The following is a 24,519-nucleotide window of genomic DNA, read 5'->3' on the forward strand; positions in this document are numbered from 1 at the left end:
CATGACAGGGAAATAGACTCCTCTGGTCTGCCACAATTTCTGAATTGTCATAAAGTCATCTATATAGCAATAGTTTGCTGATGTCGTCTCAAAGTTGTAAATGAATAAGACGTCTTTCATCCTGGCTCCATCTCAGTTTCCTGGCCAGATGCTGATGCTTCTTGATTGGTGTTGGCCTTGTGTTGACTTCCTTCTTAATGGTGTAAACATTTCCTTAACTTGAAAGAACAATTGTCTCTGCCCCAAAAGTTCATCAAGTCAGTAAATGTTGACAGATGTAAACATTTCTCTTACTACTGTCACAGTTCTTATCACAATTAACAGGCAGGTCAACTATTTATGATCTCATTAGCAACTTTTAATTACAATTCAGCAAGTAGGTAGTTAGCCATTGCAGACCTTAATATTCTAATTGTCTTCAAAATTATTAGTCCGTCTTCCCTCCCTCCCTCCCTCCCTTCCTTCCTTTGAATTCATTTGTACCATATATCTTATTTTTCCTTGTGACATGAAGGCATGAATGGAAGTCACCAGCTTTACTGTTCGAATTTTGTGAACTGAGTTCAGAATTGTATTTTTAAGGTAATGTCTGATATTGTTACTCATTAATTCAGTTCCAAAGACAGACTCTTGTCTCTTTTAGACAGGTTAGATGTGGTGGTGGTGGATACCCTTGCTTTAATTTAACTGTGTTCTGTTTGTTTATCCTTACTGATGAAAATGAACCATCTTATGTGAACCCCAGTTTTTCACTTTATCCAGATAAGAAGTTGTGAGGAAAAGGCTTTTTCTGTAAAGTATAGATAGGCATTTTGCAGTTGAAGTAGTAGTTTGTGATTACACTGCAGCTATGCAAAATGTTTATGGTTGGCAGGTTACAGATATTTTGGAGTGAAAACTTTTGCAATGAGCCAATTTAAATCTTTAGTAATGCTACTGTGAAAGGAAAAGTAGATTATGCTTTGCCTGTTGGAAAAGCAAACCAAACAATTTTTGCTCACAATATGTGATTAATCCAGCATGTATTATTCAAATTCTGAAAGGAGGAACATGTGGCAACTGATTTCTAGTCTTCAAGTACAGGATAAATGGGAGTTGCTACTCATGTATATTTTTAGAAAATTTAGTCAAAAATCAACCCCAAAAACCTGAGTTAATTTATCCATGGGTTAGCCTGATATTTCATGTCTTATCAAAGAAGGAACCATCCCCTTCTCTGAGTAGAGTGATGAAAGACAAGAGCTTAGTCCATCCCAGAAGAACCTAAAAGAAGTACCAACACTCTCATCTCTCTGCTGTGATGCTATTTATGGCTTTGAAAATGCCTGTTCAGGAAAATTGTGACAGCCAGGGACATTGGCATTGGTGCTCCCACTCTTCATGGAATGACCCTTGATCATGCCAAAATCAATTGTTTGGGTTCAAAAACTGCCTTCAACTAATACATGAAGTCAAGTATATATGGTATGTATTGTTCAGAAGGGATTGTTTTACATCTAAATCCAGTGATCATGCTATTTAGAATAGACCACTGACATGAATAAGACACCTTAGTAACACCCAAGGTTGTTTTCATTGGCCTGCTCTAGTTAAATGGACGTCATGATTAGCCCAGTGACCTAGTCTGAGTTTTAATTGCTAGGGGAAAATGTGTAATTGTACATATCATTGTTGCGGTTTTTTGGGTGTGTGTCTGGTTTTTTTAAATGCCATCTGCTAGACAATACTGCTGTTCAACTTTTGTTCACCTCAATGGATTTTGCCATCTGCTCCTACTTCAATGTAGTCTATGTTAGAAGGAATAGAAACCATGCAACAAGTTATATGAGATAGTCAGGCTCAATTAATTTCTTTACCAAAAGATGGTGAGATAATTGGCGACGTTTGATGATTTTTGTGTTTGGTTTTTGTAGGGATGTGTGTTACTACTCAGATATTATTTTTGTGCTGTGTAACTGTTCCACTCACTTGTCATAGCTGTGCTCATTTGGGAACATTCTTCTGTAATGTTTTCAAATATGCATAATCATAATGATGTAGAGGGTTGCATGGTTTTCACAGGTGATGATGATGTGCATGGATAATCCCTGCTTAGGAAAAATGCAATGTTTGCTTACTTTTCTGCTGCTATTAGACACTGATTTAATGTCAACCATGTGTGCGCCTATTAACATCTAATTTTCATGCCGTCAAAATGGTACATTTCCCCATAACTAATTTTAAAATAATCTACTTGACTCCTGTGTGTTAAAAGATTATTGTTATGCTTGGCAAGCCATTTGCTGCTTGTACACAAGATACTCCCCTTGACAGTGGCAGCACTTCATTTGAATGAAGGCAGGGGCAATGCATATTCTTTTATAGTAATAAGTGACTGCTCTGCATTTTATAACTGAAGGAAAAGGGTGTTTTTGTTTGTTTTACCTATGAAGAGCCAGCATAAAGAAAACTGGGCTGACTCAGACCAAAGACTACCTGCTCTAGCATTCTACTTTTAAAATAGATGTCCATGGGAAACTCACAAGTAGAATATGGAGGGAGTACCTTGTGTTATTCTCTTGCCATTTGTATTTGGAACATTTGGCTGTCCAGCCTTCATGCATTTTATATTATAGTTATTTTCTACTTATAAAGAAAGATGAACAAATGCTTAACATAATCTCTAACTGAAGTCCAGGGATCATTTATATACATGCCAATGAATAAACCCCACAAAGTAGAACTTACTGGCAAATAAACATACATGTTTCTGATGTGATACCAAATCACATCTGTTGGATTCAATAATCTCTGATTACAGGAACTACTATGCTGTACTATGGACGCCAAATATATTTTCCTCACTGTTTGTTCTTTACAGGGAATTTAGGCTTTCATAATAATAATAATAACAATAAGAAGAATTTTTAAAAATCTTGATTTTTTTACCACCCTATCTCCCCAAAGAGACTCAGGGCAGTTTCCAACATGTAAAGTAAACATTCAATTGCCAGAAAGAAACCATACAGACAATAAATGAAATAGACACAAAATTCAACAATATAACACAACATAATTACCTTGTTAAAACACACTAAAAGTAAAAGTAAAATATTTTAAAACCCATCTCATTGTAGCTCCATCAGTAGAAGGTTCAACAAATCAATGGCCAGGATTACAAGATGAACATGGCCAACTATAAAAGGGCTGGGCCAGGGATAGCGCAAAAATGTACCATAGGGCCAGGGAAGTGGATAAAGTGCAGGACAGAGTGCTATCTGGATTCCAATAATCCAATCTGGATATCACCAAGGCATGGACCACTTTGCCCAAGACAGGCTTCTCAAAGTACAGTTGCAGCTGGCACACAAGCTTTAATGGAGCAAAGGCCCTCCCAGTCACCACCGACACCTTGGTATCAAGCATCAGCTCTGAGTCTAGGAGGACCCCCAAACTCAGACCTGTGTCCTCAGCGGGAGTGTGACCCCGTCAAGCACAGGTTGCCACCCAATACCTTGATCGGCCTCACAACTGACCAGGAGGACCTCTAACTTGTCAGGATTAAGCTTCAACTTGTTAACCCTCATCCAGTCCATCACAGCTGCCGGGCACTTCCTTGGAATTGAGTAGTAGAGTTGAGTTTCATCTGCATACAGATGGCATCGAACTCCAAACCTCTGGATGACCTCACCCAGTGGTTTAATGTAGATGTAGATGTTAAAAAGTATGGGAGATAGAATGGAACCTTGTGGGACCACACAAGTCAATGGCCAGGGGTCCGACCCATCTGGAGAGCCACCCCAGAAGGATACCATAGTTGATGGTACTGAAAACTGCTGAGATGTCCAAGAGCACCAACAAGGACACACTCCCCCTGTCTAGTTCTCTGTGGAGGTCATCCTACAGGGCAACCAAAGCTGTCTCCATACCATAGCAGGCCTAAAACCAGACTGCGATGGATCCAGATAATCAGTATCTACCAAGAATCCCTGGAGCTGCGAGGCCACCACTTGTTCTAGAACCTTGTCCAGATTATTAGAAATTGGCCGGTAATTATTCAATACCGAGGAATCTAGGGACGCCTTCTTCAAAATAGTTCTCACTATTGCTTTTTTCAGGCTCTATGGTATTTGTCTCTGTTCCAACAAGGGACCTGTTCCACTGGTGAGTTTGATAAACCAGGAAGGACAAGGATCCAGAATACAAATGGTCGCTCTCACAGCTCCAAGGACCTTGTCCATGTCATTAGGCTGAACAAGTCGAAATAAATCCATCAAAATCAGACAGACAGGTGCCTCAATCACATCCCTTGGTACTGTTCTAAAACTAGCATCTAAATCAGAACGTATCTGAGCGACTTTATCTGCAAAATGATGTGCGAACTCACCACATCGAGTTGTCAGGTGGTCAGGAGTCCCCTCCCCCTTATGAGGATTAAGGAGCTTCCTGACCACCTGAAACAACTCTGCCAGTCTATTAGTTGCAGACGCAATGCGAGCAATGGAGAAAACCTTTCTGGCTGCCCGCATTGCCGCGGAGTAGGCCTTAAGGAGGCTCTAGCCCATGTGTGGGCTGTAGCTTCCATCTCGTCTGCTTCATCACTGCCAACTCCCAGTAAACCAAGCAGCTGAGTTGACTATGAGACGAGAGGGAGCATTCAGGGGTGATTGTGTCCACTGCCCTAGCCACCTCCCAGGTTAAAGAAATCAACAAGGGCATCGACAGGATTGTCAGCCGCTATGACAGGAAAAACCCTAAGGGACATCAGGAATTCCTCTGGATCCATAAGTCTCTTGGGGCGGACCATTTTAATGGGTCCTCCACACCTGCAGAGGTTTGTGGCTATGGTTAGTCTAAAACTGATCAGATGTGGTCGGTCCATGACAATTGAACAATTTTTAGCTCTTCCACACCGACATTTCTTCTGTCCACAATGACAACTAGGTCTAGGGTGTGCCCCGCTACATGAATGGGCCCAGATGTCACTTGAGAAAGTCTCATGGTTGTCATGACATTCATGAAGTCCTGAGCTGCTCCAGATAGGGTGGACTCCTAGTTCCCTTCTGTCACTCTTCCCACCTTCCTTCCTTTTTTACTCTTCTCAATGAAAAACCTTCCTATAGCTTTCTTTTTCTGTTCTTACCTTAACAACTTCCTCTTACCTTCTTCTTACTTCCCATAACTTTCTATTCAGTTTCCTGCTACTTTCTATTATTTATTTATTTATTTACAGCATTTATATTCTGCCCTTCTCACCCCAAAGGGGACTCAAGGCGGATCACATTACACATATAGGCAAACATACAATGCCTTTTAACATAGAACAAAGACAAGACAAACATGGCTCCGAGCGGGCCTCGAACTCATGACCTCCTGGTCGGAGTGATTCATTGCAGTGATTCATTGCAGCTGCTCTCCAGCCTGCGCCACAGCCTGAGCTCTCCACCTTCCTACTTCCCCAACTTCCTTTCCCACCTACATAAGCCTTCTTCACTGTCTCCCTTCCTTTCAAAAAATCAATCTCTACATTCCCTCTTCCACTTTCCTTTCTGTGTCACTCACTATTCTTACCTATCTCAAACCTTCCTATATACTTACTTTAACCAACTTACTCACTTTCATATTCCCTCTCTCTTATCTTTCTTGTTCTTTCCCCACCTTCCATTCTTGCCCTATTGCACTAAATCCCTATCTCTCTAGCCTCTCTTCTCTCCACTCTCTCCTCCTCACCTTCTCCCTTCCCAAAGCCATAGTGGGCAAAGCAGCAGTAGTTTGAATGCATAGATAGGACCATGGGAAGCACACGTGATGCGCCACCACACTCCAATCCAATAACTGGTGACTATGCCAGATGATAGATCCCAACAAATGGAGGGCATTGGTAATAGTAGTCGGAGAGATGGTAAAGTTTGTGCAAAATTTTGCAAAATTACAGTCTATGATGTGAGATGCCGGCAGATAGCCCAAGTCTGATAATGCAGTTGGTTATGGTATTGAGAACATTGATGGTTTCGCCAATGGAGTAAATAAGACAGGCATTGTCCATGTTCATTTTAATATAACTGTAGGTTTTAATTAATTCCACTTTTTCTGGGTTAGGGGATCCAGGAGGACATCAAGTTGGCAAGCCTGAGTATAAAGAAATGTTTCCATTAATCAAAGTAAATAAGGTGCTGCAAGAAATATTTGGAAGCCAGAATTATTCCTCTGGTCTTTAAAAAAATCTGTTTAAAGAATTACTAATAATTGTTGCTGTGTTCTTATTTATCAGTTCTGTACATACATTTATAAGTACATACATTTGATTTGTGCTATGTTAAAGGCTTGATTCTGTGTCTTCTTTTCTTTCTTTTTTTAAAGGAGGGAGCTTCGGCACGGAAGACTCAAACTCCAGCAGCACAACCTGTACCAAGGCCAGGTATAGCTGTTTTAAGAATTATTTGTATGGTTGTTAGTCATTTTTTAAGCCTTATATTAAAATGTGTAACTAGGCTTCAGTTGCATTCTGATTTTTATATTCCTGATTTATGGAAAGTGTTGTGGCCCTAGTTTGTAGTTATTGAGTAATCCTTATTAAAATCAAGGGGATGTGGATAAACTTCTCACTGAAACAATGGTAGTTTGACATAATGATTGCATGAGAACACAACTGAATAGCTGTACTTCTTGCAAAGGGGGTTAGGAATATCTGAATCATCTCACTACAATAGCCAGAATACACTATTCCATAGGGAAATGCTCGACAACACAATTGTTCCAACTTATTTAGTGTTGACATATCCCGCACCTTTGTTCCTAGAGCTTCTGTTCATAGTATTTGCATTCAGAAGAGAGCGGGTGCTCAATATCTCAAATTTCAAGAGATGTTCAATATATGCTAAGTAACAAGGCCCACTATGTCTCGAACTGATCCTGTCAAGAATAGATGCATAAAAGTTCTGGTGGACCATGCATCAATTTCAGTGTTAAATAGTGACCCCACCAGGGAGGGATAATGCTGTATAATAAATACTGAATAACCTTATAATACAGAGAAATTGGAAATAAGTAAAATGAGGAAGGGGCTCTGTTTAAGTTAGGGCAATTTGAATGCCATCTTTATCATAATAGCTCTCAGTGCTGTTCCAGCAGGAAATACACCCTTCAGCTTCTCCTGATTCAACTATTAAGAGGAACGATTTTTCATGGTGATAATGGAAAGCCACATTTTAAATGGCGCTTCATACATTACTTTATCCTATCTATTTTTATCCAATGGAAAATAGTTGTTGGTTTGTTTGTTTTTTTGCTATAAAGTAAGATTTATCTAAAATATCTTTGCAGATAGAATGCTAATGTATTTAGAGTTGCATGGCGTTGGGATTCTTTACTAGTTCTCTTATCTCTGCGGCTGTGTGCCTGTGCTTAGAAAGGTCACACTGCCTGTCATATTTATCTCACCAGGGCTGTTGAGAATAAGAATGTGTTTGGAGCTGACAGGCAATGATATGAAAAGGGTAGAAATAGCAAGAGCAGAAATACATCTGGATGAATTGTCACACATGGGGTCACACTGCCAGATGCGATTTCACACACATTAACTGAAAGGCCTGTACAGGCCTTCATCAGTACAAAGGCTGCCCCATATCATAACTGACCTTCCGTATTGCACTGTATAAAGCAATGAGCAAAGTGCCATGCAGCATTCTCTCAAAATTTCTCTTAAGAACATGGTTTAATTTCTTTTTTATTGCTATTTATTTGTAATATAATAAATACAGTATAACCTCTACTAGCATCGTGATCCCTGTGTAAATTTGAAATTATATATTTATTATAATATAAAATGATGTCAATAGAGTTATGCATTGTACATTTTTCTTCGTGTACTCTGTGAATGCACACTAATGGAGAAGCTGCGCCTGCGCAGGTTCCGACGGAAACTCTTCCAAGCTGAAGTTCAAATTTTGGCGGTAACCACGCCCCCCCCTTCCCAAGGGGCATATAAGGCGGCCCCAGGCGCCCGCTCTCCATTTCCTTTTTTTCCGCCGCAAGGTTCACTTCGGACTCTTCGCATGTCTACTACTCGTTTCAAGCGTTGCACGCAGTGTGCTGCTAAAATTCCTGACTCGGACGGCCACGCCAAGTTCCTCTTCTGTCTTGGCGAGGCTCATGTGGTCAGTACCTGCCGTTTCTGCCTAGCTCTCACAGCTCAGGCCAGAAAGAACAGAGCCGCTAGGCTTAGAGCGGCACTTTACGAAAAATCTCTCGCGCCAGAACCGACTCCGTCGACGTCGGGTACGTCGTCGTCTTCAGCCCTAAGAGCTATGTCGGCGCCACCAGCTAAGCCTCCGTCAGCTAAAGCCTCCTCGGTCTCGTCCAGGGCGTCCAGGACCTCCAGGGCCGCTAAGCCGGTCAAGCCACCGTGTACCGTGACGACGGCTACCGTATTGACCCGCTCCGGAAAGGTGGGGCCTTCCTCGACGTCGAGCTCTTTGGCTTCGGTGACCTCGATCCGCTCTCGTATCGGCTCCCCTCCGTCCTCTTCTGCTATCAAAATAGCCTTTAAAAGGGCTCACGAGGAGTCTCGTCGAGCGCAATCTGACTCAGCTGTGGTTCCTCCCACACCTGGCAAGTCCTTGAAGGTTGCTTCCAAGCAACCGCCGACAAAGAAACGGCTGACTCAGCGCTCCTCTTCCTCGGCCTCCTCAAGGAGAGACCAGCCATCTTCCTCGGCAACCTCCTCGAGAAGATCCTCTCCAATTGTGCCAGCACAGAGGCCTAGAGATGTTTCTCAATCTCCATTGCACCCCCTGTCTGACGGGGAGCTGCAGGACTCACCCCACCACTCTACCCAAACGGTGGTCAGGGTGCCGGTGCCGGAGCCCCTTGCGCCGCCTCACTCGTCGCGCCAACAGCTCTTCCCTCCCACCTCGACACCGGAGCGTGGCAGACAAACGGCTCGCCTGGCTCGAGCAGCTCAGGCCTCAGCCTCCAAGGATCCTCGGCTCCCGACCCTCTCTTCCCGTGAGGCCATGCCTCCTCCCGAGACTGTGCTTTCTTCTCCCCCTCAGTCCCCCCAAGGGGCTGAGGAGGAAGATGTTGATGTTGACCGCCCAGACTCTGTCCTCTCGGCCTCGGTGGTCTCTCTCGGTCTCGACCTCTCTCCTCCCCACGATGCGTATGAGGCGGACCCGCCTTCTCCTACTGACAATATTCGTGCTTTCTCTGATCAAATGGTCAGAATGGCCGACGCCCTGGGTTTGGAGATGAAGCAGACTTCCAAAGCAGTGTCTGATCCAGTTTTCAAAAGGGTGCAGGCCCAAGCTCCGCCGGCCACGCTACTCCCTTTCCTGCCTTATCTGTTGGACGTTATCCAGGCCTCCTGGAAAACCCCTTCCTCCATTCCTCCGACCTCGAAGAGGATCGAGACTTGGTACCGTACCGACGATGATACCTTGGAATGGCTCAAACACCACCCCGACCCCAACTCCCTGGTCGTTAAGGCCTCTCAATCCTCAGGTCGTCAGTCGAACACTCCGGCCGACAGAGAAGGGAAGCGCTTCGACGCCGTGGGTCGAAAACTTTACTCCGGAGCCCTTTTGCTTTGCCGCATGGCGAACTATGGAGCCTGCATGGGTGCCTACCAGCAGATTATCTGGGAGAAGGCACAGCCCTTCTTCGCTAAGATGTCGGACGAAGACCGCTCCGTCCTCACTACCCTCCAACAGGAAGCAGACTCGCTTGCTCACCACCAAATACAAATGGCGAAACATACAGGTGATACTGCGGGCAAGATGATTGCCCACGCGATATCCATCCGCCGCCACGCCTGGCTGAGGTCTTCGGGTCTCTCCTCATCTTCCAGACAGGTCATTGAAGACCTTCCCTTTGACGCGCTCGGACTATTTAACTCCGGTACCGATGACAAACTCAAGTCTAATCATGACTTTAAAATTCTTGCGTCTAAATGTGGCGACCAACCGCAACCTCAGCGCACCCGCTGGTTCCCGCACCGCTCCCGCCGCTTCCCGCCGCAATCTTTCAGACACCACTCTTTCAGGCGGCCTTCGGGCTCGAATAATCAAACCCATCACCAACCTCGTCGGGGACCTCATCCGCAAAAGCAACGCGGTCGAACCACCCCCGCTCCTCCGCAGGCTAACCGGCGTACCTGACGCCAACCCCTGCCAAAGCTCCTCGCCCGCTACCGATGCAGAGCCCACGCTGCCTCGACCCTCCGGCGCCTTTGCAGACCGCCTAGCCCCCTTCTACAATCAATGGGAGTCTATTACTTCAGATGCATGGGTTCTTCGCATTGTCCAAGACGGCTACGCCTTAGAGTTCACGGACCTCCCACCTACAGGTCGCATTCTCCACTCAACTCCTTCCCCAGAGATACTGGCCGAAGTCGAGGCATTACTGGCCAAAGGCGCCATCCGTCCCTCCCCTCCCGAACTGGACCCTTTAAGTTTCTTCTCCAGATACTTTACAGTCCCGAAGAGAGGAGGCGGGCTACGCCCCATTCTGGACCTAAGGGCCCTCAATATATTCATTCGCCCTTCCAAATTCAGGATGGTCTCTATTGCCTCTATCCTCCCGATGCTGCAGCGGGGAGACTACTTTGCCTCCATAGACTTACGAGACGCCTACTTCCACGTGGCGATACGGGAGGCGCACAGACGGTTCCTCTGTTTCAAAGTTCTCGACCAAACCTACCAATTTACCGTTTTACCCTTTGGTCTCGTTACGGCCCCGAGGGTCTTTACCAAGGTCGTCGCCGCCGTAGCGGCCCACCTCAGGCTACATGGCATCACGGTCTTTCCTTATCTGGACGACTGGCTTCTCGTCGGGCCCGATCCGGTTCTTCTCGAAAACCACGTTTCCTTCACGCTGCGTCTTCTAAAATCTCTCGGCCTCCAACTCAACTCCGAGAAGTCAAATCTCTCCCCGTCAACCCGAATCCGGTTCATCGGGGCCCTCTTCGACTCCGTCACAGAGACTGTTTCACTTCCGTTCGACAGATTCCTAGCTCTCCGCCACCACATCGCCCTTTGTCGATCTGCCCGGAGGGTCAGAGCCCGTGCCATCCAAGTCCTTCTGGGCCACATGGCCTCCACGGTTCTCACGACCCCGTTTGCCAGGCTGCGCCTTCGGGTCCTGCAAAGGTGGTTTATAGACACTTTCAAGCCGTTCTACCACCACAACTCCAGATACCTGTCGGTACCGTCGTTCGTCCGCCAGTCCCTCTCATGGTGGACGTCTCACCAAAACGTGTGCAGGGGCCTCCCATTTCATCCAGCCCCGCCGTCGCTAACCATAACCACGGACTCCTCCACCTACGCTTGGGGAGCCCACATGAGCGGTCTAACGGTTCAAGATCTTTGGTCCCCATCCGAGAGGGCCAACCACATAAACTTTCTCGAGCTTCTCGCCATTCTCAAAGCCCTGAAAGCATTCTCCCGCCTCATCCGTCACAAGTCCATCCTCATTCAATCGGACAACCTCGTAGCAGTATTCTACATCAACTAACAGGGCGGTACGGGTTCGAGGAAATTGATGCTCCTCTCCTCCCGTCTCTGGGTTTGGTGCATAGCCCACGACGTACAGGTCTCTGCAATCCACCTGCCGGGCGCCCAAAACGACCTAGCAGATGCCCTCAGCAGGATGACATCTTCCTCTCACGAGTGGAAGCTCGATCCCGAGATCCTCGACGGTCTGTTCCTCCACTGGGGACGCCCTACTCTGGATCTCTTCGCGTCTCCCCACAACGCTCAGCTACCCCGCTACGGGGCGAGACTTCCCCCGAACTCCTTCCCCGGCTGTCTAGGAGATGCCTTTCTACTGGACTGGTCGGCGGAGATGCTTTATCTTTTTCCACCGATTCCTCTCATACCGAAAGTTCTCGAAAGACTTCTCTCGATCTCGGTCACAGCGATTCTCATAGCTCCGGCCTGGCCCCGCCAACCGTGGTATCCGGCCCTTCTTCGTCTCTCCAGAGCAACGTTTCGCCCTCTGCCTCCCTCGCCGCACCTTCTCTCAAGGGAGGACGGCAAAATTCTTCACCCGGACCTCCCTTCCCTTCATCTCACTGCATGGAGGATTCTTACCTAGCCTCCCTTCCGCAGAACCTGCAAGACGTCCTTCGGGCAGCCCATAAGCCGTCTACTACCAAGGCTTATTCCTATAAACTCTCTCGCTTTCATGCCTTCCTTCGATCCCGTAACGTCGACACCTTCCCGACCTCGGTATCGGTGGTCCTCGACTTCCTCATGACCCTCGTCGAGAAGAAACTCTCTCTCGCTTCTATTAAAGCTTATCTCGCAGCTCTTTCCTGGTCTTTTCAACGCCACGGTCAGCCATCTCTCTTTTCTCACCACTTGATCAAAACCTTTCTCCGAGGCTACAATAACATCTGCCCGCCGTCGCTACCACCTACGCCGGGCTGGAATCTCGAACTTGTACTTTCTCAACTCACTTCTGCTCCCTTCGAACCGCTTGCCTCGACCGATCTCCGTCTGCTTTCCTGGAAGTTGGCCTTTCTAGTGGCGATCACATCGGCACGACGGCCATCCGAGCTTGCTGCTCTCAGGGTCGACGAGCCTTATCTACGTTTCACCATGACCGCGCTGTTCTTCGCCCGGACATTACTTTTCTCCCTAAGGTGGTGTCAGCTTTCCACCTCAATCAAGACATTGTCCTACCAGCTTTCTTCTCTAACCCCTCCTCTCCTCTAGAGAAAAAACTGCACCTTCTCGACGTTCGAAGGGCACTTCTCTTCTACAGGGACCGTACCAAAGACATCCGTAAGACACAAAGACTCTTTGTCGCCTATGCCCAGGACAAGTTGGGTAATCCCATCTCTTCCCAAAGACTGTCCCACTGGATCGCTCAGGCCATTGAGTTGGCCTACGAACTAGCCAAGCGACCTCCTCCTCCATCCATCCGCCCGAGATCGACTAGGGGCCTCTCGGCTTCAACCGCCTTCCTTAGGGGTATTCCGCTTGACTCCATATGCAAAGCGGCTATCTGGTCAAACCCTCTTACGTTTGTCTCTCACTACAGGCTGGACAATAAAGCCTTAAAGGACTCGGCCTTTGCAAGATCAGTACTCTCATCTTGCCTCTCCTGACTCTCAAACGTCTTTTCTCCTTATATTCACCCACAGGTGACTCTCTATACCTCTCCTTCAAGTTTCGGCCGGTCGTTTTTCCCCATACCTACCTCTAGGGATGTGTTTTTTCCCTGATTGTGTTGAGCAGTTGCTCTGTTACTTGGTACCGCCTTATTGATCCTGGCGGATATGTCAAAGACCATGATGTGTTTGTTCCTCTCCCCCCTGGGAGAGCGTTTATATGCACTATACGCAATTGAGTGTCTTTTTCTATCATGTTTATTGAAAAATTTCTATGTTATGTTTCCTCTTCTACTATGCTCATGTTTGCATTGCACTGGTCCTTTCGGACAATTGATTGCACTGGTCTCTTGGGACTGTTATCTCATTATGTCCTAATAAATATGTGTTTGGACATTCACTAAATTGTCAAGTTTGCCTTGTCCCACCATCCGGGACCTTAGCGTGTCAGTCTCCATTAGTGTGCATTCACAGAGTACACGAAGAAAAAGGACAGGTTGCTCACCTGTAACCATGTTTCTTCGAGTGTACTCTGTGAATTCACACAAACCCGCCCTTCCTTCCCCTCTGGCAAACCTCTCCCTTTCTCGTTGCCTTGGCGGCGTAGGAACTGGAGAGCGGGCGCCTGGGGCCGCCTTATATGCCCCTTGGGAAGGGGGGGGGCGTGGTTACCGCCAAAATTTGAACTTCAGCTTGGAAGAGTTTCTGTCGGAACCTGCGCAGGCGCAGCTTCTCCATTAGTGTGAATTCACAGAGTACACTCGAAGAAACATGGTTACAGGTGAGCAACCTGTCCTTCTCAGCCATAGATAATATCAGTAGACTTTCACATTGTACAACTTGAAGTCAATGCTTGTGCAGTCCTGAAAGAAGCACTCGGTTATTTAAGTATGTAGTTTCATCATTTCTTAAAACATGATGGCTTTGGTGAACATTTTCCCTGCAGCTTGGAGTACCACAGTGTGCTACTTTCATTCTTCTGATGTCCTCACAACCCTGAATGCTGAATGATTTGTTCCTGTTGCTTTATGCTTTCACCGTAGAGTCATACTGATCTTCCAGCAAGCAACATGTCTATCTGTGGTTGCTGACCTCTCCTTATGAGATGGGGCAGCAGCAGGAGCATCTGCACTGTAATGCAACTAGATATTGAAAAAAGCAGTGGGAGAAAACTTCTTCCATATTGATGTTAGTATGGCAGAGTAGTAAAGAGATTGCTAGATTCTTAGGCAAGAAGAATATGGAGATATGAGTCTCAACTAATCTGTGCGAATAGTTTTATTACTATTTTCATGTTGCTATTCCTGGATAAATTAACTCTTGGGATGATGATGATGATGATAGCAAAATCACAAGTCGAACACTTCCCAAGTGTCTAGGACTGTGTGATGTATTTTCGGATAATGTGATTTTGTGATATGAAATCCAGCATATCTATCTTGTTTGCTGTGTCATAATAAAATAATAATAATAATAGCAGCAGCAGCAACAACAACAATAATAAAATAATCTTTATTTATATATTGCCCTATCTCCCCAAAGGGACTCAGGGCGATTTCCAAAACTGCAGTGGACTTTCTTATGCATTTTCATTTCTAATGAATGCACAGGCCGTGTAAGTGTTTTTGTATTCTTGATCTTCTTGTAATACTTACAGTAATCCTGTAAAATGAGCCAACATGATCATTTTTGTAATTTGGAGGCTAACAATGAGCAAGACCATCTAGTCATTTTTAAAAATAGATACAAAATTCAACCAATTCCTGTCACTTTATGTCTTAGCCAATATGCAAGCCAGAACTAAATGGAGATTGTTACTCCAGATCACTTAATTGTGAGAATTTACTCTAGAAAGAGTTGAGCCATTTCATTGAGAAACAAATTCTTTTTGTAGACTGATCACTTTGTGACATATTTTCTTCCTCACAGTCTCACAAGCAAGACCACCTCCAAACCAGAAAAAGGGTGAGTTGATCCAAACTTCTTCGGCCCTTTTATAACAAAAAACAATATGTCTTAAGTGTGAAGTTATTTATAGATAGTTTTACAAATTTTCATAAGTGTGTGTATGAGAGGGAGAGAGAGCACCAGGATAAGGAATAATAGTGATAACTATATTTTTGTTAAAATTGAATCTACTAGTTGTTTAATAAAATCTCTCTCTACAGGATCTCGAACACCCATAATCATTATTCCAGCAGCTACCACCTCTTTAATAACTATGCTTAATGCAAAAGATCTTCTGCAGGATCTGAAGTAAGTAGCTGACTAAAATGTACTTGTCTTCAAATCTGAACTGGTAGTTTATTCTGGAAACAGTATGTGCCATTTTGTGACAACAGTCATTTGAATTTGTAGATGAAAACTGGTAACGGAAGCGCAGATTACTTTGCAAAACAATAACAAAGACCAATGGGGTTTTTTTTATTTTTTTAGAAAGACGTGTTACATATCAATCAGAGATAGATGTGCACAAACCTGGAAAAATTGATTCACTTTAATTTTTTATTATAGTTTGTCTATGCTTTATGGTCCTTTATTTTTCAAAGTTTAGAATGAATGTTTTCCTACCCTGAAAGATACTCCTTGTAGTATATGTGCCAAATTTACGAGCATCTACTGGAGAGTTTAAAATATTCCAAAATTTCCTACAGCAAAATAGATTTTTTTTTAGCAAGATCGGTCTATGTTAACAACATTTCAGCTAATGATATGTATAAGACCAACCATGATATAGGAGTTTGGGCATTGGATTGAAATTCAGGAGATCAGAGTCAAGGGAATCCACTGGGCTATCTCAAGCAGGTCACATCCTTTCATCTTAAGAGGAAGCCAAAAGCAAATCTCACATTCTGTTATATACTAGTATATAAATCAGTCTCATACATAGGTTAAGAGCAGATTTGAAGACTAGAATTATGGGTGAGTTGATAAGGAGAGCAATTGCTTCGGCCATTGATGCCACCGTTTCCCTGCTCAGGCATTGAAAAACGCCAGAAGTGGTGCCATGACAGAGAGAGTTCATGCTTTTTATAGGTTCTTCCAGGATGGTCTAAGCTCTTTCCTTTCATCACTCTATTAAGAGGAGATGGTATCTTTTTAAAGTAAGAGTTAAGATATAACACTCAAATTGACCTATGAATAAACCGACTATGAATATAAGGGGAAATCCAGTAAAGAAACCCTTATGATAAGGCTGTTCTAAGCTGAAATCAGCATGAAGGCGCATAACAACAATATGTATCTTACATTGTTATAACTGTGGGTTAATATTCTGCTTTGACGGTACAGATGTACAGGCCCCATGTGGAAATTATCTTAATTATCTTATCGTTAAGAGATCTGTTGCTTTTTGGAGTCCTTTTGGTACACGACCTCCATCCTCACTTTCATTTAAGGCTTTCTCACTGAGGTAATGGCTTGACTCTCAGATGAACTCACATCATTCAGAGGCGCTTTTGAATATTCAGACTGCTTCCAGAGACCCAGAGCTATTTTCGTGTAGTTTGGAAGCAAAGTCAGATTCCTTTAATTTAAATATAACATCTAGCTGAGCACTCTGGTTTTCTACAATCATCACCCAAATGCTTGCAGGGATCCTACAAGCAAAGACATGAAAGCAATTGCCCTTGTCCATTTGTGGCTCTCTGTCAATTACAGTTGAGATATTTTGTTATCCTGGCTAGGCAGTTCTTAAACATTTCCATCTATCTGCCATGAATTTGCTTAATGAATGTTCAAATAAGTGCATGGCCATTACCATAATGGATCCCATAATTACTTCCATCTTGCTGAAGCAGTAGGGTTTTCCCCCCCAATTTATCATGAATCTACCTTCTGTCCGTTTCTTAGGATTTTGCCCCAGAATTCAAAAAGAAAGAAACATACCTTTTTTTCTTCAAACTTTCCTCTGTTTCCCTCTCAGCACCATTTTCTACCTCCCAGCATCAAGGGTCTGAAAGAGTCCGGCATAATTTTTTCTAAACTAAAATATTCTGTATAATAGTTTTGTGCATCTTTTGATAATTTCCCATGTCTGCAGTCATTTCGCTTTTTGTAACAGCTGGACAATAGAAATAGGCTGTGGAACACCAGTTGCTGCAGTACAGGTTGTGCCTTAATGTTATAGCATATGGAAATTCCTTTAAAAGATGGCTTTTGAATACTCTGGTGATTCACGGTGAACTCATGTCTGATTGGGCAGACACATTTGGGAACTTTTTTATTTTACTACACTAACACCTTTAGATTTTGTTAGTCTTGCAAGCATGAAGGTGTGACAGAGTGGTATGAAATTCACTTAACAAGGACCTTGGAAGCTTTTCTCTTTACTGTAATCCCAGGTGTCTGTTTCTGTCACAAATTTGGGTTTGGAATTTCAGCTTTAGAAAGTGTGAGGACCAAATTTTAAGCAACACACGACAGATAGGGAAAGAGTTAGGCTCCATTCATTATGTGCTGCAAATTATTCCCCTTCAATCCACTTCACAGTTTATAGAAGCTGCTGGCAAATTGCATACAAGTTTTTGGTGTGTTCAGCCTTACAAAATGAACATTTAACAATAATAGCAACAACCCAGTGAACATTTAATACTTTATGTATTATATTTAAGGCATATTTTGTAGGTCCTTAATGCCATCCTTAAAAATATCTGTCCTATACTTTTGTATCTGAAAAATGAATATATCAACCTTTAGCCAATTTTATGTTTGAAGTTCTCACCTTCCTGAACCACCTTTTATAAGCCTTGGGAAGCTACACTAAATCTTTACATCATATAGTCCTCTTCCTTTGTTATCCAGCAAGTACAGTGTTTTGCAACTAACCATTTGTGACCATGAGAAGGATTTATTTGTAGTAGGAAAAGTCAGTACCTGGCAGTACACTACTATAACTAAAACTCTGTGGAAATAATTCCTTAATCAGTGTGTTTTATGACCCTCAAACAGTTAATATGCGTCCAACAATATTTCCGATTATCTGTTGCTATTCTCCATTTTATCTCAATCTTTATTTTAATTATTTATTTTGTAATTATCCATAATTAATATAATATACAAACCAGTGGAGCCAGAATGGATTAAAAGTAAAAGAACCGGAAAATGGTTCTCTAAAAGCAACAAAGTTCCTCTGAGTGACGTAGGTCAGCTGTAGCAGCTGTTCTCTTTTTTCCAGCTTTAAGAAGCTTTTGTATAGATTACAAGGGCTTCCATTGCTGTAAGATGCAGGACATACTAAGATCCATAACATAATTGTATTCTGCCCCCCCCCCCGGTCAGTTTCGGACATTAAGTTATAATGTATTGAAAATGAACTTCAACACATTGCAACACATAAGCTTCTATTTTATGATAAGTTTTGTTCTGTATTTTGTACTACTAAAATCTAGTACAGTGTTCCCTCACTACTTCGCAGTTCACTTTTCGCTGTTTTGCGGTTTTTCAATAAACTCTAAAAGACTATTATAAATCATAAAAATTTACAATTTACAGCCTAAGGAAGGGAGGAAGGAGAAGCCAAAGGGAGAGAAAAGAGCCCAAGCATCAACAGGAAGTGAAGGAGGCGATTTATCAACACACGATTCGTTGATAAAAGACTTAAAATAGTGTATAACTACTATTTATTTATTTATTTACTTACTTACAGTATTTATATTCCGCCCTTCTCACCCCGAAGGGGACTCAGGGCGGATCACATTACACATATAAGGCAAACATTCAATGCCTTAACATAGAACAAAGACAAAGACAAACGCGGTGCTCCGAGCTGGCCTCGAACTCATAACCTCTTGGTCAGAGTGATTTGTTGTAGCTGGTTGCTCAACAGCCTGCGCCACAGCCCGGGCCCTACTAAAATAATGTATAAATATGAAAATAAATATAGTGTCCCTACTTTCCGGATTTTCACTTATTGTGGGTGGTCCTGGAACCTAACCCCCGCGATAAGTGAGGGAACATGTTTTTGGCATAACACAGATGTAATATTAGTCTGTGTTACCTGAGCTTCTCTGAGTAGAATTGGATTCATCCACACTCATCCATTCCAATGCAGATACCTTGCCAGACTGCACCAGCCATGGTTAGCCAAGATTTGAAAGCTGACTTCTAACCCTAGGCTTGGATTTAACCCCCTGGAAGAATTGAAACCATTGCCAAAAAGTAAATGTTGGTAGTTCTGCTATAAGGATAGTAGATACAGCACACAACTGGAAATAAAAGAAAGGAGGAAGAAATTAATACCAATTGCACTACAAGGAAGGGGAGAAAATGAGCAATCATGGAACAGTCACCTGTTTAGCAGATTGGTAACATTATGTTTGCGTTGAGCCTCTGACATCATCTTTTGAGTTTGTTTACTACCATTCATTTTTTATTGTTGTAATCAACTTTTTCAGACGTATTTCATTTAAAGGTAAAAAAACAACTGGTTTGGAAAATAATGTTACTGTTTTAGGTGCAGACACATTACAAGTTAGAAACTATAATGAAAAAAAATTATTACGAACATACTATTTTTGATCCAAATTCCTAATGATTTAGTAAAGATTTAAATATACCACAAAAATAAATTTGTCGAAAAATTATAGAGAGGGGAATTGTGGACAAATCTGCCAAACCAACTTTTGAGGAATCTAGTCAGTTTGCGGACTAGGGTGGATCCTCTGCTTTTTACTTCTCCTCTCCTGCCAGCCAGCCAACTAGACTGAACCTCATTCAAGGGATGGAGAAGCAAATGGCAAATGGACCTGTCTTGCTTTTTCTCAGTGAATTCCACGGATGGCTCTCACCAGGAAGTCAGGGAACGTTCTTTCTGTGAAAAACAGTTCAAGTGCCATTCCTTTGTTTGTGTCCTCCTTTGACCTTGGTTAATACAGAATTGCATCATTCGGTGCACTGTGGATGTCCTATCATCCCAAGTTTCATGAGACCCAGGATAAGACAACGTCCCGTATTAGACTCAGGCTGAAACTTGTCTTGTATCTTGTTCACATGTATCTTGTATTACACGTTATCTTTCATTTAATTAATTCTCTCAGTTTATCAATCTGCTTGCAGTTGTCCACTTTTTGCTGTTGAGCAAATTGGGTCTTTGGATAGTAATAAAGTGTTGTTGTTGTTGCCTACCTATAGGAGTAATTCTTTGGCAGCAAGTGGCTCTGGGGTCCTAAAATGGTAGGATTCGGGTTAAAGAGGAAAATGCCTTCATCACTATCTAAGAAAGGAACCCGTTGGCTGGAAGTTGTATAGCTGTTGACCATTAACAATGAAAAGTCTAATGGAAAGAAGAAATTCAGTACAATTATTTTAAATATGCTGTTCACTTTTATTTGCTTACATTGTTACAACTGAATATATGCACATTTTGACTGTCTACCCATTTTTGTTTGAAAACACTTAGATGATCCTGATGTCTTACTGGCATGGATGTACATCTGAGCCAATAAAACCTCATTCAGTGGATTTCTGTAATCCAGATTCTTTCCTGTTTAGGGCTTTCATCTTCCTTGCCACCTTGCCTCCTCTTTTTTGAACAAATTTAACATGAACTCACAAAAACTAGAAGTTGGTTACCATTTGTGCTTTGGTTTGACAGCTATGGGTGATGTTGAATTTAATATATCTAAATTAAGCAATATGTTCAGAGGCTGAATGCTTCCTAGGATTACACATAAACAATTCCTAGGATTAGATTCCCAAACATATAATTTTTGCAAGATGTATCAAGTCTTCCATCTCTACTAAAAAACAAAATTTTGTGGCAGCTAAGAGATTTATTGCGGCATAAGCTTTTGGGGGCTAGATTCCCTCCTGCTCCCACTTCTCTGCATCTAGTTATGGCCTACGATAGCTAATGCATCCATAAATTTGACAGTCTGAAAGGTACTGTACTATAAGGCTCTTCATTTCTTGTGCTAAAACAGATTAATACACCTACTCATCTGGAATTTATTTCCAGTAACATTATTTTTGATGTAAATATCCATTTAAATGATATACTTGTCTTCCTTTGTAGTGGTCTAGGGATTTTGTGAAATTGTTTTGATCAGTTTAGAAGCAGTATTAACATTTATTGTTCAATGCTTCACTGTGATTCTGTCCAATTTCTGATTAATCTCTAGGCTGTGTAATGCCTGGTTTTACCTTGACTGTACAAAATCAATTAGTACCACTCTATTAGTTCTCTCGCCATTTATATCTTTAAGGTTTGTGCCATCTGATGAGAAGAAAAAGCAAGGCTGTCAGCGAGAAAATGAGACCTTAATACAGAGAAGGAAAGACCAAATGCAGCCTGGTGGAACTACAGTCAGTGTTACAGTACCGTATCGTGTGGTTGATCAGCCTCTAAAGCTTTTGCCTCAAGATTGGTAAGCTCTGCTGCTTTTAACCAGCCATTCCTCAACCAAAATGTAAAATCAGCATAGCCACATAATATATCTTCTGAATTAATTTAGAAGTTCTTGTTATACTATTTTCTCTCAATGATGGATATCAGTTTTATGGTATTTGTATGATTTCCCCCCCACTTCTGACAACAGGGCTAGAATGGCAACTGGAACTTGCCACCATCTGCCCTAATCTGTTTTAAATAAGGATTTGTAAACCTGTCATTCAGTGTCTCCCTTGTAAGGTTTATAAGTTCCTATTAAAAGTGACATAGGGCTGCAGCAGAGCGAGTGACAACTCCTCCCAGTTTCCTACCTTTGCCTTGTGAAGAAATCCTTGATGCCTCAAAGGCAGAAGCAGGTGGCTGGCGTGCTCCCCACTTCAGATTCAAATGTAAAGTGTTATGTACATTTAAATCCACAGTGGGTTGAATCTGTGAATTGGATATTGCAGGTCCACTGTATTCATTACATGTATTTAATTTGGAATTATGCTTTTTATTAAACTTGTGTCAGATGAACTGTGAACTTAATATTATTTAAAATGTTATTCAAAATGGTGTACCCAATTGCAAAGCAGTATATTTCACAATGGCAGTATAATAAACTTAATAATAATAAACTTTATTTATATCCATCTCCCCGAAGGGATTCAGGGGCGGCTCACAAAGGCACTCCAGGGTGCAGCACATAACATAAAACGGTACATAAATATAAAACAATAACACATCAAATTATAACAACCACTACCAGCATACATAACATAAAATAAAATTGCCCAATTTTTAAAATGCAGAACATCTGTAGATAAAAACTAGCTGTCGGCAATTCACAAACTAAAGCGCCAAAGTGTCAACCACATATGGACCCATTACCGCCTATGCAAGGTCAAAGGTCTGTTTAAAAATCCATGTTTTTAGGCTGGATCGGAAGGATTGGAAGGTGAGGGTTAACCTAATCTCTTTTGGGAGGGTATTCCAGAGCCGGGGAGCCACCATTGACAAGGCCCTGTCTCTCATCCTTACCAACTGTGCTTGAGACGGTGGTGGGACCCAGAGAAGGGCCTGGGGACCAGAATTGTAATTCTGGGGAAAGTGTTTGTGGAAAAATATTTTCTAGATTTCTTCTGATCTCTGAGGGGGTAATTGGTAATTTATTTAGTTCCGGTTTCCTGTATTTAATTTGTGAGGGGTCAGAGGTTGTTATGCGCCCATCTGCTTATTTATTATTGTATTTTATGAATTTTGTTGTAATTAACTAGCTCAGGGGTCCCCAAACTTTTTAAGCAGAGGGCCGGTCCACAATCCTTCAGACTGTTGAGGGGCCAAATTATCATTTGAAAAAAAAATACAAACAAATTCCTATGCATACTGCACATGTTTTATTTGTAGTGCAACAACAACAACGAAAGAACAATACAATATTTAAAAATGAAAACAATTTTACCCAACATAAACCTATTAGGATTTCAATGGAAAGTGTGGGCCTGCTACTGGCCAATGAGATAGTCAAGTTAATTAGGATTGTTGTTGTTGTTGTGTGCCTTCAAGTCATGTCAGACTTTGGCCGAGCCTAAGTCTAAAATTAATTATTTATTTACTGCATTTATTTACTACATTTATATCCCACCCTTCTCACCCCGGACTCAGAGCAGCTGTATGTACATACAATATATTATATTATTAGCATAACACAATATTAGCATTATACATTACTGTATTGACCTATACCACTATACTATTATATAATATGTAATATATAACATATAATTAATATTATTATATGGTATTACTATTAGTATTATATTGTATAACATAAGATTATTATCAATATTATATGTATATACAATATATTATATTATTAAAACTGATATAAAATATTATATTATAAAACTGAGGGCGGGGGCCAGGTAAATGACCTTGGAGGGCCGCATCTGGCCCCCGGGCCTTAGTTTGAGGACCCCTGAACTAGCTAATTGATTTCAATTGACTCACATTGTATTATATATTTTTATATATCTGTGTTTTATTGTAAGCCGCCCTGAGTCCCCTTTTGGGTGAGAAGGGCGGGATATAAATGTTGTAATAAATAAATAAATAAATAAATAATAAGCCCATTGGGTGATTGATTATTTGGGGGTCTATATGAGAGCCCGGGCACCAGGGGTTGTATATCTGGGTCTAAGAAAACCCTTCTATCTGTAATGCCCCAGCTGAGCAGGGCAGGTCTCAATGTAATCAATTTCTTTAGAATAGTAGGATTCTCAAATTTTAGCAGGAGGTGGAAGCTATGGCCATCTCTCCAGAGCCATTGGATTGAATAGATATGGATATCATTGGGGTTCCTCAACATGATCTGGAGGGTTTCTCTGTCTTCCAGAACTACTTTTGAAGGCATACAGAAAGCTGCAATGAGGATTGGTTGCTTACTCACATTTCCCGAGATTCCTATTTTATGTTAATGGAAGCCCAGTATTTTATCTTGCTGATGCTGTTTCCAAACAAGCATTTCACTCAGTTCAACATAGATTGAAGTTACAAGTGGCCCACATTCTTCTCTTTTTCTGTTGTTAAATATCTAGTCCAGGAATATATACAAGCATGTTAAGTCATTCATCAAATTGACGTACATGTGGCTGTCTTCTGGGTGGTGGAGAAAATAGCTTTATAATGAAATATGTTTGAAGCTTAATGTTTTTCAGGATGATAGCATATATGTACTTACATTCTTTGTACTGTGGTTTACATATGAGGGATTCAGTGCATCTTTCCCTTTCTCTCTTTTAGGGATCGTGTTGTAGCTGTGTTTGTTCAGGGTCCTGCTTGGCAATTCAAGGGCTGGCCATGGTTGCTTCCTGATGGATCACCTGTTGATATTTTTGCAAAAAGTGAGCTTTTTATTTATTGCCAATTTTCTATCTTTTTTAAAAAAAATGCTTTGTCTATATAATTTTTTCTTCGTGTACTCTGTGAATGCACACTAATGGAGAGGCTGCGCCTGCGCAGGTTCCAACGGAAACTCTTCCCAAGCTGAAGTTTGAAT

General features: G+C 42.3%; 1 protein-coding gene across 1 annotated transcript in view; it reads left to right on the forward strand.

Moving 5' to 3' along the window:
* Window positions 1-24,519, forward strand: part of cdc73 (cell division cycle 73) — a 159,704-nt gene that overhangs the window by 121,304 nt on the left and 13,881 nt on the right. Inside the window, exons 11-15 of the mRNA XM_062980754.1 lie at window positions 6,340-6,397; window positions 15,023-15,058; window positions 15,262-15,349; window positions 21,298-21,459; window positions 24,264-24,364. Of these exons, the coding sequence (XP_062836824.1) occupies window positions 6,340-6,397; window positions 15,023-15,058; window positions 15,262-15,349; window positions 21,298-21,459; window positions 24,264-24,364 (445 nt within the window). The remainder of the gene's footprint in view (window positions 1-6,339; window positions 6,398-15,022; window positions 15,059-15,261; window positions 15,350-21,297; window positions 21,460-24,263; window positions 24,365-24,519) is intronic.

This window comes from Anolis carolinensis, chromosome 4 (assembly GCF_035594765.1).
Source record: "Anolis carolinensis isolate JA03-04 chromosome 4, rAnoCar3.1.pri, whole genome shotgun sequence".
Classification (NCBI taxonomy): Eukaryota; Metazoa; Chordata; class Lepidosauria; order Squamata; family Dactyloidae; genus Anolis; species Anolis carolinensis.